Source organism: Euleptes europaea, chromosome 1 (assembly GCF_029931775.1).
Source record: "Euleptes europaea isolate rEulEur1 chromosome 1, rEulEur1.hap1, whole genome shotgun sequence".
Taxonomy (NCBI): domain Eukaryota; kingdom Metazoa; phylum Chordata; class Lepidosauria; order Squamata; family Sphaerodactylidae; genus Euleptes; species Euleptes europaea.
The window spans coordinates 108,192,372-108,208,992 of record NC_079312.1 but is presented as its reverse complement, the minus strand read 5'-3'; the positions used below and the strand labels follow the sequence as shown (position 1 = coordinate 108,208,992).

At 42.8% G+C, this 16,621-nt stretch overlaps 1 protein-coding gene across 3 annotated transcripts in view; it reads left to right on the top strand.

Annotated features, from left to right (window-relative positions):
* TENM2 (teneurin transmembrane protein 2) overlaps positions 1-16,621 on the top strand; it is an 860,742-nt gene that overhangs the window by 736,945 nt on the left and 107,176 nt on the right. For all 3 annotated transcript variants that reach the window (XM_056867244.1, XM_056867243.1, XM_056867245.1), the window contains 2 exons: positions 7,609-7,809; positions 9,245-9,430. In XM_056867244.1, coding sequence (XP_056723222.1) covers positions 7,609-7,809; positions 9,245-9,430 — 387 coding nt within the window. The remainder of the gene's footprint in view (positions 1-7,608; positions 7,810-9,244; positions 9,431-16,621) is intronic.

The window sequence follows — 16,621 nt, the reverse complement described above, 5'->3', positions numbered from 1 at the left end:
CATTCAGGCAGTGCTGGATAGAATTTCTTCTGCCATTTCAGACAGAGGCTAACTACAGAATGCAGAATCTTAGAATAGTTATGTTGGCGAACCCAGGAGCAAGGGAGGGAGCGGGACAGAAGAGGACATAACACCCATCACACAACCAATTGGGGAAATAGGCCACAGCTTTAAAGAACACAACTTTAGGAGCTTTGGCACAGCATGGGGACAGATCCAGCATTGGGCAACTCATCTGCTGCCCGATAAACCCATCCCCTCAGCTCACCTGCCGGAGGGGAAACCAGGGAGTGGCAAGCCCCAGGATCCCACATGGGCACAAGCCACTGCATGATTATCTTGCCACCTGGTGGTAAGAGCCAGATGACAGTCCCCAACAAGGCATGCTGCTGAATGGCTCCACCCCCAAGACCCTATAAGGGAATTCTCAAAACGGGGGAGGCAGGCTCGCAGTCAAAGCCTCCCCCTCCAATGGATATATCCCAATGCCTAAACTGCTATCCCAGCTGTGACAGAAATCAGAATAGAAACAAATAACCAAAAAAAGCAACCCATGACAACCAAGATGCAAGGGTGGGTGGATGAGAGAGCCGGAGTCGAATGAGGAGAAGAGGATGCTGCTGGCTTCACACCTCCAAGGCCCTGTGAGGGAGTCCCCAAAACGTTGGGGGAAAGCTTGCAGGCCCCTAAGAGAGCAGGCTGTTTGAATGAAATGTCCAAATGCCGCATCAGGAGACCATGTCCACAAGTCAACTGCTATTGAGATGGTGAGGTCTGCCCCCTTCCAGCCAGGGAGATCATTCTTGGCCAGTCGGATGACTATGGCATCTGGAGGGCCCAAACGAAAAACCTGGTGCGAGATAGTAGATAGGGACGAATCCCAATGTATTCCTCTCCAGCCGAATCAGGTGTTATTGCCAGAAGATGCTGTGTAGGTTCCAGCCCAGAAAAGGATACTGTGTCCACTGATCCAGCCAGACTTGTGACTCCCTGCAGGATTTGAAAACACTAGGAGTTAGCACCCTACCTAGTCTCGGGGTGGAAGTAGGCCTTGCAAGAGGAGGATCGCTAGCGCCCAATAGCCTGAATCTTATCTGAGGGGGAGCCCAATTTCCAAGGTCACTGTTGTGGCTCCAATACAAATTGAGTGCACGCCAATGCCCCCGGGTGGAAAGACACAGAACAGCAGCGCCAGCTCTCATGATGCCGTTGGACTGAAACCTCCTCGAGAGCCAAGTCCCATCAGCTTGAATGAGGACAGGTCCCGAGACGGGGGCCTAACAGCAAGGGGCTCCATGGGGAACCAGATGGGGCATATGGCCAATCAGTGATCCCCGCCCCCCGCTGTGCCCTGGACAGCAATGTAGTGCCACTCTAGGTCCCAGGCAGTGGGCTTGTCTATATTAACAATGCAATCCTGGTCAATTACTCTGGTCTCAGCCCATTGATTTCAACTGGAATCACTCTACATAGGATTGCTCCTTGCTGCAACTGGGTTGTTGGGAAGACTTTTTCAGCTAATTAACAATACAGTCCAAAGCAGATTGATACCCTCTTACGACCACTGACTTCCAGGTTGTGACTCTGCTTAGGACTGCACTGTAAGTGGTTATTTTCTGCAGCAAACTGCCAAAGAACAATGACTGCAATGACTGGGACTTCTCTGTTGTGTTCTTTAGGTAAAGGTAAGTCCCCTGTGCAAGCACCGGGTCATTACTGACCCATGGGGTGATGTCACATCCCAACGTTTACTAGACAGACTTTGTTTATGGGGTGGTTTGTCGTTGCCTTCCCCAGTCACCTACACTTTTCCCCCAGCAAGCTGGGTACTCATTTTACCAACCTAAGAAGGATGGAAGGCTGATTCAACCTTGAGCCAGCTACCTGAAACCGACTTTTGTCGGGATCGAACTCAGGTCGTGAGCAGAGCTTTTGACTGCAGTGCTGCAGCTTACCACTCTGCGCCACGGGGCTCTTTGTTGTGTTCTTTAGATCATAACAAAATGAAATGTTTCTACCTATAAAGGAAAAGAACAAGTGTGTGCAGTCAAAATGGCAGAAGCACAGAACAAATTAAAATTAGCAGATCATGGCACCATAGCGGAAGAGTTCACACAAGTTTTAGAAGTAAGAACAAAAGAACTCATGAGTTCACATCTCTGTGTGTAAAAGTCAAACTACCGAGATGCAGAAATTCATAATTTTCAGTGCCTAGTATGATTCAGTTTTGACAGGAATAAGATAAATTAATAAAATGGAGATAACCAAGGAACGGAAAGAATACAGGTCAGGGCAGGAAATGAACAGATCATATTTTAATAAATTTAAATCAACGTGGTCTGATGAAGTATACTTTTGGGTACTGAGGGAATTAGCTGAAGAAATTACAAAGCCATTAGCAATTATCTTTGAGGGCTCCTGGAAGTTAGGTGAAGGGGAGAAAGACAGAAAGAAAGAGGTCAGGAATTATACATCAATTTGCTTTATTTCTGTAGTAGGTGAGCCAGTTGAATAAATGGTTTTAAAAAATCAGTTTGTGAGCAGATAGAACAAAACAGGATTATTAGTAGTCAAGGGATATTTGCATTAAACCAGTCTTGATAGATCTTTTACAGGGACATTGACATACTGGATAAGTAGAATGCAGTGTACATTTCGTTTCACCAAAACTTTGAATACAGTTTCACAGAATAATTTTTCTTCAGTAATTTCTGACAAAGCTTGGGAAGTTTCCAACCTGAGTGACCTTAAATTTAGGCCTAGTCTCTGTCTTTATTCTGTGTAACCATCCCCCAGTTTATTTGACAGGGATTAGTCCCAGGTTAGCCTCATCTCCCAGCCTTGCCTATTATCCAAGTCAGCTGATGGTGGTCTTAGAAAATAGGCCAATTTTTGTTTGCTCTGAAGGAGCTGCAAAGAAAGTTTGGAGTGGCAATTCTTGGATTTGGGTACTAGTTTTTGTCCAAGCCTTTATGGTCTGCCAGTGTACCTCCTTCTGCACCCTTGCCAGCGTGGTATAGTGGTTAAGAGCGGTGGTTTGGAGTGGTGGACTCTGATCTGAAGAACCAGGTTTGATTCCCCACTCCTCCACATGAGGGGCAGAGGCTAATCTAGTGAACTGGATTTGTTTCCCTACTCCTATGCTTGATTCCAGCCAGGTGACCTTGGGCTAGTCACAGCTCTCTCAGCCGCACCTACCTCATAGGGTGTCTGTTGTGGGGAGGGGGAGGTGACTGTAAGCCAGTTTGAGTCTCCCTTAAGAGGGAGAGAAAGTTGGCATATAAAAACCAACTCTTCTTCTTCTCCTTCTTCTTCTCCTTCTTCTCTTTCTCCTTCTTGACTGTTCAGCCCTGGGTCATAAGTTGCCCTAAACGCGCTGCTTAGAGAAGCTGAAAAGAGTGAGTGATACTGAAACTCTGAAAATACCATGGTTGGCTTTTTTTTTTTTTTTTTTTAAAGAAAGTGTTAACCATTTTAAAGTATTAAAAATCTGTCTTGAAGGAAAGAAGGAAATTCTTGTACTCCCTTGAAACACAAGCCAGAATGATAGGCATAAATGTCAAGCTTTGAGCACACATATCCACATTTTTCTGAGATTCTTGTTTGTCAGCTACTTAAGAGATTCACCAAGCCATTTCTTTATCTCCCTTTGAGAGGATTTACTGAAGTCTTGTCCCCCACATTTCCCTTCAATGAGCTCATGTATCAGATCCAAATCTCACGATGTCACAGTTCTGCTGTACACTGCATTAGTCAGGCCACACCTGGAGTACTGTGTGCACTTCTGGAGGCCTCACTTCAAAAAGGGTGTGGACAGAATGGAGCGGGTGCAGAGGAGAGCGACAAGGAGGATCAGGAGCCTGGAGACCAAGCCCTATGAGGAAATGCTGAGGGAGTTGGGAATGTTTATTCTGGAGAAGAGGAAGTTGATGGTGGACATGACTGCTCTCTTTAAGTATTTGATAGGGTTGCCAGCCTCCAGGTAATAGTGGGAGATCTCCAGCCGATAGAGATCAGTTCACCTGGAGAAAATGGCTGCTTTGGCAATTGGGCTTTATGGCATTGAAGTCCCTCCCCAAACCCCGCCCTCCTCAGGCCCTGCCCCCAAAACCTCCTGCCGGTGGTGAAGAGGGACCTGGCAACCCTAGTATTTGAAGGGCTGTCACTTAGAGGAGGGCAGGGAGCTATTCCTGTTGGCAACAGAGGATAGGACTCACAATAATGGTTTTAAATTGTGGGCAGAAAGGTACCAGCTGGATATTAGGGAAAACATTTTTACAGAAAGAGTTGTTCAACAGTGGAGTCAGCTACCTAGGGAGGTGGTGAGCTCCCCCTTATTGGCAGTCTTTAAGCAGAGGCTGGACAAACACTTGTCAGGGATGCTCTAGGCCAGGGCTTCTTAAACTTTTTCCACTTGCAACCCCTTTTCAACCAAGAAATTTTTACGTGACCCCAGGTATATAGGTATATAAAATAGGTTTTATTGTTGCCAAGATTTAGTGACCCCCACAATCAGTTATGCGACCCCATATGGGGTCGTGATCCACAGTATAAAAAGCTTTGCTGTACGCTGTACCTGCAATAAGCAAGGGGTTGGACTAGATGGCCTGTAGGCCCCTTACAATTCTATTATTCTATCCCCACACAGCAGTTTAACTCAAGGATGGTAAAAAAAAACTGGCTTGAATGTTACCTAGGAATGTTGTTAATGCCAATAAAGGTTCTGTTTTCTGTTAAAACCTAGGAATGTTATGTAAATCTTGAAAAGTGTCATGTGCACATGTTTGCGCATACTACACCTGCCCTTCTGAATCGCAGGATAAGGTCATTGTCACTACTGCACATTGGCTGGAATATTCAGTCCAACCTTTCTAACCTGCTATAACAACATTCACAAAAACAACTAGACTGAAACTAGGGTTGCCAACCTCCAGGTACTAGCTGGAGATCTCCTGCTATTAGAACTGATCTCAAGCCGATAGAGATCAGATCACCTGGAAAAAATGGCTGTGGCAATTGGACTCTGGCATTGAAGTCCCTCCCCTCCTCAAACCCTGCCCTCCTTAGGCTCTGCCCCAAAAACCTCCCGCTAGTGGTGAAGAGGGACATGGCAACCCTAACTAAAACAATATCTTGGCATCACTTGTGAAAATTCCCTAACTCGTTTTAGTATCCTGGAATAGACATCTGTGGTTTCTTCTAGGTTCTAGAAAATGATAGCTTTCTGTTTTCATAGCACCGTAATCAGATTTAAACTCACAGTGGTGTTGATAGATCGCATTATCCCATCTGCTTATGTTAAAAGTTAATATGTGAAAGAGCAGATATTTCAGACAATACAAGCCTCAGTGAATTTTGTCTCTTAATTGTGAAGGATTTCTAAAGATTAGCAAGAACTTGCTTTCATTACTGATTTGGCAGTATGCACGAGCTGAAGAATGAATGCCAATCATTTTTAGGTATTGAACAGCAAATTAATACACACTAGTCATGAATTCATTTTACCTGGGACATAATCTTGATCTTTCGTTTCATAGTGAAAGGCTCGTTGTGAAGAGAACAATTCAGATCCATCATCAAAACAAACCAAGTAGGCACCAATAAAGCTCTGCCTACTCAGCATCCATACCTGGGCTATGAGAGTGCTTGAAAATGCAGACAGGAGCCACTGAATATACTCAAGCAAGAAACAGCAAACTAATGGCAGAAAGGAAGTATTTTATGACAGCTTAGCAAAGTTTTAGACCATGGTCCCAGCAAGTTGAGCTCATCTGTACCCTTCTGTGAGAAGAAAATTGCTGAGTAGGGTATAACAGGAAACATATAACAAAAAATGGCTGCCGTTCCCATATTTTATAATATACCTGCTTAAATACAACATTCTTCTCCTGACCTGTTTATATATCCTCATGTTTTTGTATAGAGCATAGAGCTGTTGATACCTTGTGTTTAAGTATGCATTGTTATGATGCATTTGAAATCATTAATGTGTACATATATGTTGTGGGCCTTTGCCTTCTGCCTGAAGTTGTGTATGACATGGCTTATGAATCACTGTGTTCCTTTGGGGCCTCATGTTGACTTTTTATGTAGAAAGTACAAACATGGAAATTGTGAAAACTTCCCCCAACATGTGCCACTTTTCTCATGTGCCAGTTTGCTGCTCCTGCATAGTTTGTTCAAGTGGACTTTAATGTTTTTTCTGGACAGCTCAATGAGTTCAGTCACACTGAATTGTTATTGTTTAATAATATTAAACCCATTGCCAATACAGCTACACACACATACACTCGCTTAACATAGCAGTGGCACAAATCTCCACTGCACTGGAGTCAACTGCAGAGCTGACATAGGCAAGAATCATTCCAGAGGGGTAGCCATAACGGCTAAATCAGACAAGATGCTTGGAGTTCATGTTTGAGCAACCAGGTATTTTTCCCTCATTCCCTCCTTTAAATAGATGGCACACAGGATTCTGATTCATATTGTAACCATCTTTTTTTTTTGAAAATTTTATTGGTTTTTATTCGTATTGTAACCATTTTGTTGGGGCAAACATAACTGTCCTGTATCAGGGTTCCATAAACATTTTTTTAAAATCCTTACAATGTAGCTACTATGCTCAAGTTTGTTCAGTCAAGTAACAGAGAGGGAAGGTGATGTAGCCTCCTCACTGCTTTTTTACCAAGGCAAAGCTTGTGTGGTTGGGATCTTAATTAGTACTTTGATTCTTTGGTGATCCTGTAAAATATAAATGATTAGATACTTGTGGGCTGGCACTTATAGGAATGATGTTTGTAGGTTTGTGCCACTGCAACATCTGTAGAAAAAACCAGAATAAAACCTGTTCTAGGGTTCCACTATTTGGGATATATTGGAGGACTGGCCCTACCTTTTTGTTTTAGCTATTACAATAGAAGTGACTTTAAATTCTAAAAATGCTTGAAGGACATTAAAATCAAAATCACAATAACCAAAAATTGAGTTACTTTACAAGCATAACAGTAACTACAACAATAAGAATATCGCTAGTTAACAATAGTTTAACCTTGTCGTGCCTTTAAGGAAACTACTGTTACCAGATATTTCACGACACATTTGGTTATTTCTGGGTCAACATCACCCAACAGAAATGGGACCACCCAAGAGTCAGCAGGAAGATGATGTCTTGATAAAATGGGCGCAATCCTGGTGGCCCTGGGTGTAGCCCATAGATCACAGAATTACAGAAAGTGATCTATTGTCTCATTTGCTCCTGATGCACAGACATGTAGCCTATCTGAAAATGGGGTTTTATCAAACCGACTGCTCAATTCAGCTGTTGGAAGGACATTCAGTCTGGCGAGCATAAAAACTCGCCGATGGCTGGGGTTTTAGCTATTACAAGCATCCACCCATTTTCCTGAGCAGAGTGACCTTTTTATATTTTCAGACTCCCAGAATAGATAGCCTAAAGAACGACTGCATGGGCTGGCTGTACTTTGTTTCAGTGAGGCGAAACCTGCTGAGCACAGATCCATCAAGCGGTGTCAATCCACACCGGGCATCCTGAGTACTGACCTTTTTCCTCACTGTTTGTTTTGTTGTCTTTGTTATATTCTTTTGCAGTTGATTGCTTGGATCCCTCCTGCTCCAACCATGGTGTCTGTGTTAATGGAGAGTGTCTCTGCAGCCCAGGCTGGGGAGGTTTGAACTGCGAACTTCCGCGTGCCCAGTGTCCAGACCAGTGCAGTGGGCATGGCACGTACCTTACTGACACAGGTCTCTGTAGCTGTGATCCCAACTGGATGGGTCCTGACTGCTCCGTTGGTAAGAAAAAAAACATTTCAGCAGAAATATTTCTTTTAGCCTTCCAGTTTCTGGATATTGAATGGCCCATGACTCACTCAGCTTATATAAACCAGTAACTTGGTTGATATGCTGAGAGCTTCCTTTGCTGTCTAAGACAAGACGCCTCGGCATCCTATATTCAAATTATCTTACTGATTCTAACATGGCCTGAAATGTTCAGACTCTGCTTCTTTCAACAGCTATGAAAACTAAGGTAAATAACATTTTCTTCCATTCTTATACCATCTTTGGTTAGAATAATGCTGTATGTCATTTTGAGCCTTTATATATTGTCATCCATTTTCAAAGTATTATTTCATGAAAATATCCAGTTCTTTTTTTCTTCCAGATCCATATGAACCTTAGTAATTACACTCTGGGTTGAGGCTTGCTTGTTTTCTCTCTCTCCCCCCACCCCAAAGACTTGTGAATGAGAATTCAGCCAATGTATATTGATGATATAGGATTAAAAACAAAAATACTTGCGCTACTAGTATGTCTGGTAGCTAGAATTTGTGTTTTGGGTTACCCCTACTGGATAATAATGATGCAAACATTGCATTTAGTGTTGCCAGTTCAGACTGTTCTCAGCATACTGGTGATTCAAAGTAGTTGTTATCCTCCAAGAATTTAGTTGGATGAGTCTTGAGCTGCATCTGTTTACACGGAAGTCTTCATCACAATTTGTAATAATCTCTCTCGTTAGCATTCTCCTCATAATAGCAAAAGGTATCCCAAACAAAGTTATTCCCTTCTAAGTACATTGAAGTCACTGGGCTTAGAAGGGATCCACTCTGCTTAAGATGGCAGTGTTAGTGACTCAGGCTGCTATCCTGAAGAGAGGGCAAAGTTCCTTAGGAGCCGGTGTGACCCTGGGTCAGCATAAGTGCCCATTTATTCCGAGATAATGGGCACTTACACCATCCCGTGAGCAAAAATGCTGGCATCACGGAGCTGTGCCGGCCAATACAGGGAAGCCAGCAGGGAATTACCAGAAGGGAAAGCCTGTGCCGGCATGGGGGGGGGGGCATTCCTGGGGCAGTAGTTGCTTTTAGGCAGCTTCCAAACCCCTTTCGCCCCGGAAATTCCCCCTCACGCTGTGGCGTTGCTGCACCATTTTGGTGGTGCAGCCTTGCTGTTTTCAATGGGGCCATTTTCTTTTACTCTATTGTAAAACTTTTAAAATGTCATTTTGATGGCTGGGAAGCCTCTGTGGAAGCAGTGTGGCTGCATCTCTCCCGGCCGCCTTAGAACTACCCTCCCCCCCTTCACGAATGGGCTGCCCATTCCCAAAAGATCTGCAACAAGAGAACCCCTCCTGGGAGAGTACAAAGCCATTAGTCACCCATAAATCCAAGAGGCTTCTAGTGGTAATGGCCATGAGGCAATAACCAACTTTCTGCTTTTATTCCAGAAGTGTGCTCTGTAGACTGTGGCACCCATGGTGTCTGCATTGGCGGAGCATGTCGCTGTGAAGAGGGCTGGACAGGGGTAGCTTGTGACCAACGTGTTTGCCACCCCCGCTGCACAGAGCATGGAACCTGTAAAGATGGGAAATGTGAATGCCGAGAGGGCTGGAATGGGGAGCACTGCACCATTGGTAGGCAAACGACAGCCACCGAAACAGGCACATACTGCTTTATTTTCATAACTTGTAGAAACATAGTTACTATTGTGTGTGGTGATGGGCTGTCCCTTTATGGACACTGATGCTTCCATTAATTAATTCAGCCTCTGAACCCCGAGCAGAAAGATATCGTTTAAACTCAGTACTGAGTTCAATCTCTCACTGGAGATTTAAAATGCTACGCCAGATGGCCCACTGAAAGACAAGATTCCACTTTGTCTTCAACTGCCAGACAAATTTTTAAAGTAAATTTAACTAGACATTTCTTTTAGCGAATGTCCTTTTTTTTTTTTAAGTTCGCTTCCTGATCTGGTGCTTCCCTTCTATGTATTCCATTCAAAACACATTTCCACAGTAGCCATCAAGAGCTGGGGTCAAGTTGAGGGGGAATCTCCCTCCTGTTGTTACAGAAATAGCTCCCTAGCATTTTCATATGTTGTGGTGTGACAGTGGTCATGGTGTTTGCCTATAGACTGACACAGCATGGGGGGGCCGAGCCAATGCTGCCGCATGCTGGTATACCCTTTCCTAACAGCATGCTGCTCAATACAGCTTTGGCACCACGCAGAGTACCGTGACTAACACAATTGCATCTCCACTGTGATATGTCAGCTTAGGAAATAATAATAAACATATATTGCTTCCAATGTTTTTGACTGTTTTGAATTTTAAACCCAGGTTACTTAATTTATCTCTGGAAAATGTAGGTTGTGCATGTAAAACTCAGGCAGAGGCTCATAGTTTACCTCTGTGGTGGACAAATGTAGTATATGTCTGACTGAGCAGATCTCTATTTTAAAATCTGGAAGAAAAAGCCCAGTGTAGAGCCTGAGCATCCCTCAGAACATGCAATTTAAAATCAGTGTGTTTCTCTGTTTTCTCTTTCCCCACGTTACTCCCTTAATTATCCAGTTCTTTTCAAAATGTCCAAGAAATACCACCCCCCCCCCCAAAAGAAACTATGATTTTTAAGCATTTTATTTGGTAGGGGATGAGATGTAAAAAGGTGCATTTTGTGATCAGAAATTCTGATGGCAGCTGGAGACTAAATGGACAGCCCTTTCACCAGTGAACTGTCTTTTGTTTTGAACCAAAGTCTTATGGATGTGTTTGTCAGGTTTCTGTTAAGTTTCTTTTACAGTTTCTTTGGGTAGCTAAACCTTTTGGGAAACCAACGTCAATTGGAAAAAAGAGGCAGCCTTTGAAATTAATTTTGTGCCATGCATATGTATTGAAAGAGATACAGAAGTATGCAACATCTTTCAGTACTGCCTACCAGCAATGAAATCATTATTCCCAAACACTAGCACGCTGGGTTTCTTACCGAGCAAGTATCTGCAAATTTACTCCAGTCGAAGACCATTTATGTCAGTAGACATTAGATTGTACTGTTGGCTTTCAGTCACTTCTATGCCATTTTTTCCCCATCTGGTAAATGTATTCTTCTGTAGATTAATTCCAATAGTTTATATGAGCCTTGTATCTTGATTAAACTGACTATCCCAAAAAGGTTTATCTTCTTCCAATGATTTTGTTGTAACGTGTTGATCTTTAGAAACGTTTTTATGTCTTTTTCTGTATCTGGATTGTCTTAGTTTGCTGTTACTGTGCACACAAAAAGATGGATTAATGTTGTTCAGATAAGATTTGTGCTAAGTATTACTGTATATTGATCAGTTAACATTTCCAATTATAAATTATAAGAAAAAATAACCCCTTTCTTGGACAAGTATATAAATTCTAGCAATGGACAAAGGGTTATCAGTGTAGACTAGCACAGTCTTTCATGAAGGGGTGAGGAAAGGATGAAAGATTTAGGAAAGATAACCTGTTTTGTAAGTTGATGTCCCCCACTTGGGGCCAAAAGCGGTTTTAGGGAAGCGATAGCTGTGGCAAACCATTGCAAGAACAAGATCTGGATATTTTACCTGCTTTCAAGCATCAACTCAGGCAGCTGTAAGGACAGAGAAGAGAGACCTCACATCTGTAAGTCACTCGCTGCAAAATTTATCCTCTTAAAAATGTCATGAATGGCAGATGGAGTTGGGAGGTGGCAGTGCCAGGTGGATGGGAAATCATGGGAGAAACAATCAAAAGAAATAATCAGCTTCTTTGCACAATTGCGAATGTCTGTGAGTTCCCCAGCTACAATGGAACAGCGTGTCTGATGTTCAACTGCGCTCATCATAATTTGTGGGCAGCTTGGGTACTGTACCATCTTGGTGACAGAGCATCCCTGGTAAGATCATATCTGGAGTACTGTATTGAATTCTGAGCATCACAGTGCAAGAAAGACGATGTAAACTGGAGAACATGAAGAGAAGAGAGGCAAAGGTAACAGTTCTAAAAGGAAAAACATATCAAAAAGGGGGAAAATGCTTTACCTGAGAGAAAATAAGATTTGTGTGAATGGGGAAGTTCTAAGGTATTTAAAAGTGAGGGGCAAAAACAATCCTTCCTTCTGGAGCACAAGAAATAAAGCATTGGTTTGACAACTACAGGAGACAGATTCAAATAAAACATTAGGGAAGGTGTTCTAACCATTACTAGAGAAGTATAGCAAACCAAACATAAAAGTTGTGAAATAACATATAATAATTCAAAAAGCTTGCCTTTAAAAGTGCTTACCTCCAAGCCTTAGTATACGTAAGTGCATTTCCCTATAGTCGACCTCTGCTCCTCCTCCTTCATTCTCTCTGCCCCTCTGTGGTAGACTTGCCAACTTCCAGGTGGGGCCTGAAAATCTCCTGATCTCCAGACTACAGAGATCAGCGCCTCTGGAGAAAATGGACACTTTGGAGGGTGGACTACATGTTATTAAACCCCACTGAAGTCCCTCCCCTCCCCAAACCCCACCTTCTCTAGACTTCACCCCCAAATCTCCAGGAATTTCCCAATCCAGAGCTAGCAAACCTACTTGGTTGTGTCTCCTCCTCCTCCTCCTCCCCCCATGTCTAGGTGGTGATATCTTTGGGGATAGGAACTGTCTTTTGTTTTTGTGACTTGGTAAAGCACAATAGAGACTTTTGCTTTTGTGACTTGGTAAAACACTATGTGCCCTGAGACCACAGATGGAGCATTGTATTGAATGGAACAAAGTGTCATTTGATTCTAGCCTTAGCAAGGAAACCTCTCAACTGCACAACAGATAAGTTGTGATAGACCTGGAAGGTATCTGGTCTTAGTGCTTTTTAAATGTTGCATTCTGAAGAGGTTGAGTGAATGTGTATAATTAAAGAAGTGCTAATGCAAAATGTTATGCACTATTTGAAAAATGTCTGTGCGCCATTTATCTTCCCATTTAGCCACAATGATAAATGGCTGCCTTATTTAAATGATGTAGATCCCCAAGTTCTCTATACATCACATTATGCAACTGCCCTCCCTTGCCTGCACCTGCTAACTTACAGAGGAAAAATAGCTCCCCGCAGTGTTAATGAAGGTCTGTGGTGTACTTATTAAGTGATTACAATCATGGATAAGGGTATAACCAAACAATAGGACAAAAACTTTACAAGGAAAAAAAGAAATTACAGCATAACTAAGCAACAACAGAGAAAAATATGCCAGTGCTAAGTAAATCTTTAATATATAAAGACAGATTTTTTGCTTTCACATAACTATTCTTAAAGCCTGTTCCCAAACAGATCAGGCACTCCATTAACCAAGATTCTCCAGCCCTGTGAGTTTATATAAGCTGCGAAAGAGTGATAAGTCTTTTACGCATGGGCACGTTGACTTAACTTTCTCCGGTGGTCCGACTCAGTTTTTTGTTGGGGTTATGCATGAGTTTTCCGTCCCTTAGAGATGACCTCACGCCCAGACCACACAATGTCTGGGTCTTCCTGATCCTGTTGTAACACGATTCTTCTATCTCCCCTGAGATCAGCCCAGGTCAAATCATCCCCATTTCCATGCATAAGCCAAAGCACAGGAGAGGGAAGATAGGGGGTGATGTTTTTCTCACAATAAGCACTACAGCTGATTACAAAGCAGCATTTTCAAGGGACAGGGTCTCAGACACTTCCGGATTTCTGTTGGTGATTCTGCAGTACTCTGGAAACCCCAGGACTTTCTCCAGGGGAAACAACAACAACAATCAGAGAGAGGGTTTTAATCCTTCAGTCTCCACTTGGTTTTACTATTAGAAACTGGGGCTCCCTCTTTTGTTATTCACATTTTAGAGGTGCAGGTTTTTTCCTTTAAAATGCTAATAGCAAAGTTGAAAGCCTATTTTTGAATAGTGAAACCCAGTGGAGGTTAAAAGGTAACTTTGTCCCTTAGCTTCCTGGCCCCAAGGCAAACTGAGGATAAAAGAGCCTGTAATTTGTATTTTGTCCATGGAACAAGGCACATGGTCTTCATCTCAACCTTCTGAGCCCTCTCAAACTATACATATACCTTACTTATACACATTTTAGTACTTTAAAAATAAAATATACTCACAACTTGCAACATTTGATGCTGTTATTGCTATGATAAAGTATGTGTGCAACAACAATCCTATGAAAATGCAGGTTTTCTAAAAAAAATTCACTGAACTCCATGCCGCATTCAATCGGATGTGGACTATGGTGTAGCTTTACTGATAATCTATGACCACAAATCTGACTGATTTATAGAGTGCTATCACTTATTATTTTGGATAGTGTTTTGAGTAGATCATGTTAAAATATATGAGATTTAGGTATTCTTCAAACATTCAGGTTTTTCCGGGGGGGGGGGGGGATCACAACCAGCATCTTCCCTAGCCCCCTACTTTTTTTTAGTTAAGTCAATAATCAACAAATCTATGCCTAGTAGAGCATAGTGTAGCCTTCCAGCACCGCTGGATATTTTGTCCCATTAGAATGCTCTTTGTGTCAAATAATTCTTTTTCTTACTGATTTTCTCAAGGTAATTACAATAATCACACACACACACAAAAAAAAAAACAGAAACAATTTCCAGATGAGAAGGGATGGTTTGAAGATAAAAAAGGGGAAAGGCACTACCTCTGTCAAAGGCAACCGACTCTCAGAGAGCAGTGAGGGTAGGGAGTGTCCGGTTTTTTCAGTTATGTATTTCTTGCCCTTTCAATCTGATCTATGTAAAAGTGAGGAAAAATATGACTAGATCAGTAACAGCAGAGAATACAAATACCACCTTCTGGTAAATCAACGACATTTCTGTAATGGAGCTTTCGTTTTCTGCACCTTGAGTGATCAATATTACATCTTCTGTTGTGTTAGGAGAAGATACGACATTTGGGTACCTTCATGCTGAGACAAAATTATGATGAAATAATATCCTAATCGCCTTGCAGTCCCACATACACACACACCTGATCTTAATCCTGGGAACATCCAGCACAGATTTTCACCAGCTGCTGTGGCTTTCATATATCTGAAACTCCATCTGAAATCATGCATGAGGACTAGAGAAGTGTGTCCTCTTTACTCTGGCTAAAAAGCACAAGCTCTATAACTGTACTTTAACAGATACAAAGGTACAAATGGTCACTATAATATTTTCTAGTATGTGAGCATAGGTTCAGATCCAGTTCTCATTGACAGAGCCAGAGGTGAGTTTGGCAAACCATCAAAAAGTCCAGTTGCAGTCTGAATGGGAAAAAACTGCTCCCACCTGTTTCCATCCTGGGATAACCGGGCACTTATGCCGCCACAGGGTCACGTCGGCTCCTAATCCAACTCGGGGGGCTCTTTCAGGATTGCACTGTAAGGGTAGTAACTTGTGGCTGGGAGACATTTCAATTTTCTTGTTGTCATAATTACTGCAGATTACTACATGGTAAGGTATTCATGGGAATATCCTATGCAGGGGGAAACCCAGGAGTAAGAAACTAGTTTGGTTGGTTCATTCTGGAGACTGTTGGATCCAGATGGTTTCCATATAGTCAAGGGTCTTCTGAAAGACAGGGTGAGAAGTTTTGTTCAAGCCTTCTTTATTGTCTGGAACAGAGGGCTTAATACAATTGCCCTCCTCCATCAAACCAACCTGTTCATCATACTGGAGAGCTTGGGGTTATGGAGTGGTAGGGATGACAGCTAGAGGTGTAGGAAATTTCAGAATGAACATAAACAATCAGAGACTACATCAATAAAAGCCTACTTTGTGGTGATGGTGGTGACAAAAAAGTTACTTCTCTGTCACCGTCCATAGAAACACTCCAAGACTTTTGCTCTGGTTCCTGACAACTGTGATTTGGTGTTCCACGGGATTCCATTTTGTCCCCTGTACTTTTTACTATATGTGTAATGGTGGGCTGAGGTCATCAGGGGACTTGGAGTCATCAGTATGCTGGTGACACCCATTTCTATTTCTTTCTTTTTTTAACCTGAGTCAGATGGAAGAATACATGTTCTGAACCAGTGCCTGAAGGTGGTACAGTGGATGAGACTGAATGGACTGAAGCTGAATCCAGAAAAGAGGGAGGTGCTGTTAGTCAGGGGTTCACCTGGATGGTGGCTTGATAATTGCTGTAGATTGGGGATCACACATGCTGAAGTAGGCTCTAAGCCTGCTGTGCTGTAAGATCCAGCCTGGTCTTTGGGTGTTTAAATGGAATCTGTGGCTTGAACTGTCTTTTGCTAAGTTTGTACCCAGCATGGTGTAGTGGTTAAGAGCGGTGGTTTGCAATGGTGGACTCTGATCTGGAGAACCGGGTTTTATTCCCCACTCTTCTACATGAGCGGGGGACGCTAATCTGGTAAACTGGATTTGTTTCCCCACTCCTACCCATGAAGCTAGCTGGGTGGCTTTGGGCTGGTCAGAGCTCTTAGAGCTCTCTCAGCCCCACCTCCCTCAGGGTGTCTGTTGTGGGGAGGGGAAGGGTAGGTGATTGTTAGCCAGTTTGATTCTTCCTTGAGTGGGAGAGAAAGTCGGCATATAGAAGCCAACTCTTCTTCTTCTTCTGGAATGTCAAAGCTTGGCTACAGTTTGCCACACTGCCGTCATTTGGCTTGATTTACTTTATATGGGGCTGTCTTTGAAAACTCTCAGGAACTTCAGCTGATCCACATATGCTGTAGCAAGGGAGTTGACAAGGGCATGCACTTTGAGGAAGTCAGCATACTGAGTCCGGAGAAAGTCGTGGGCCTAAGAGCTATTGATTTCGTTAGACTTTAAGTGTGGCTAATTTCCTTTAAATTGCATTCACTGTGG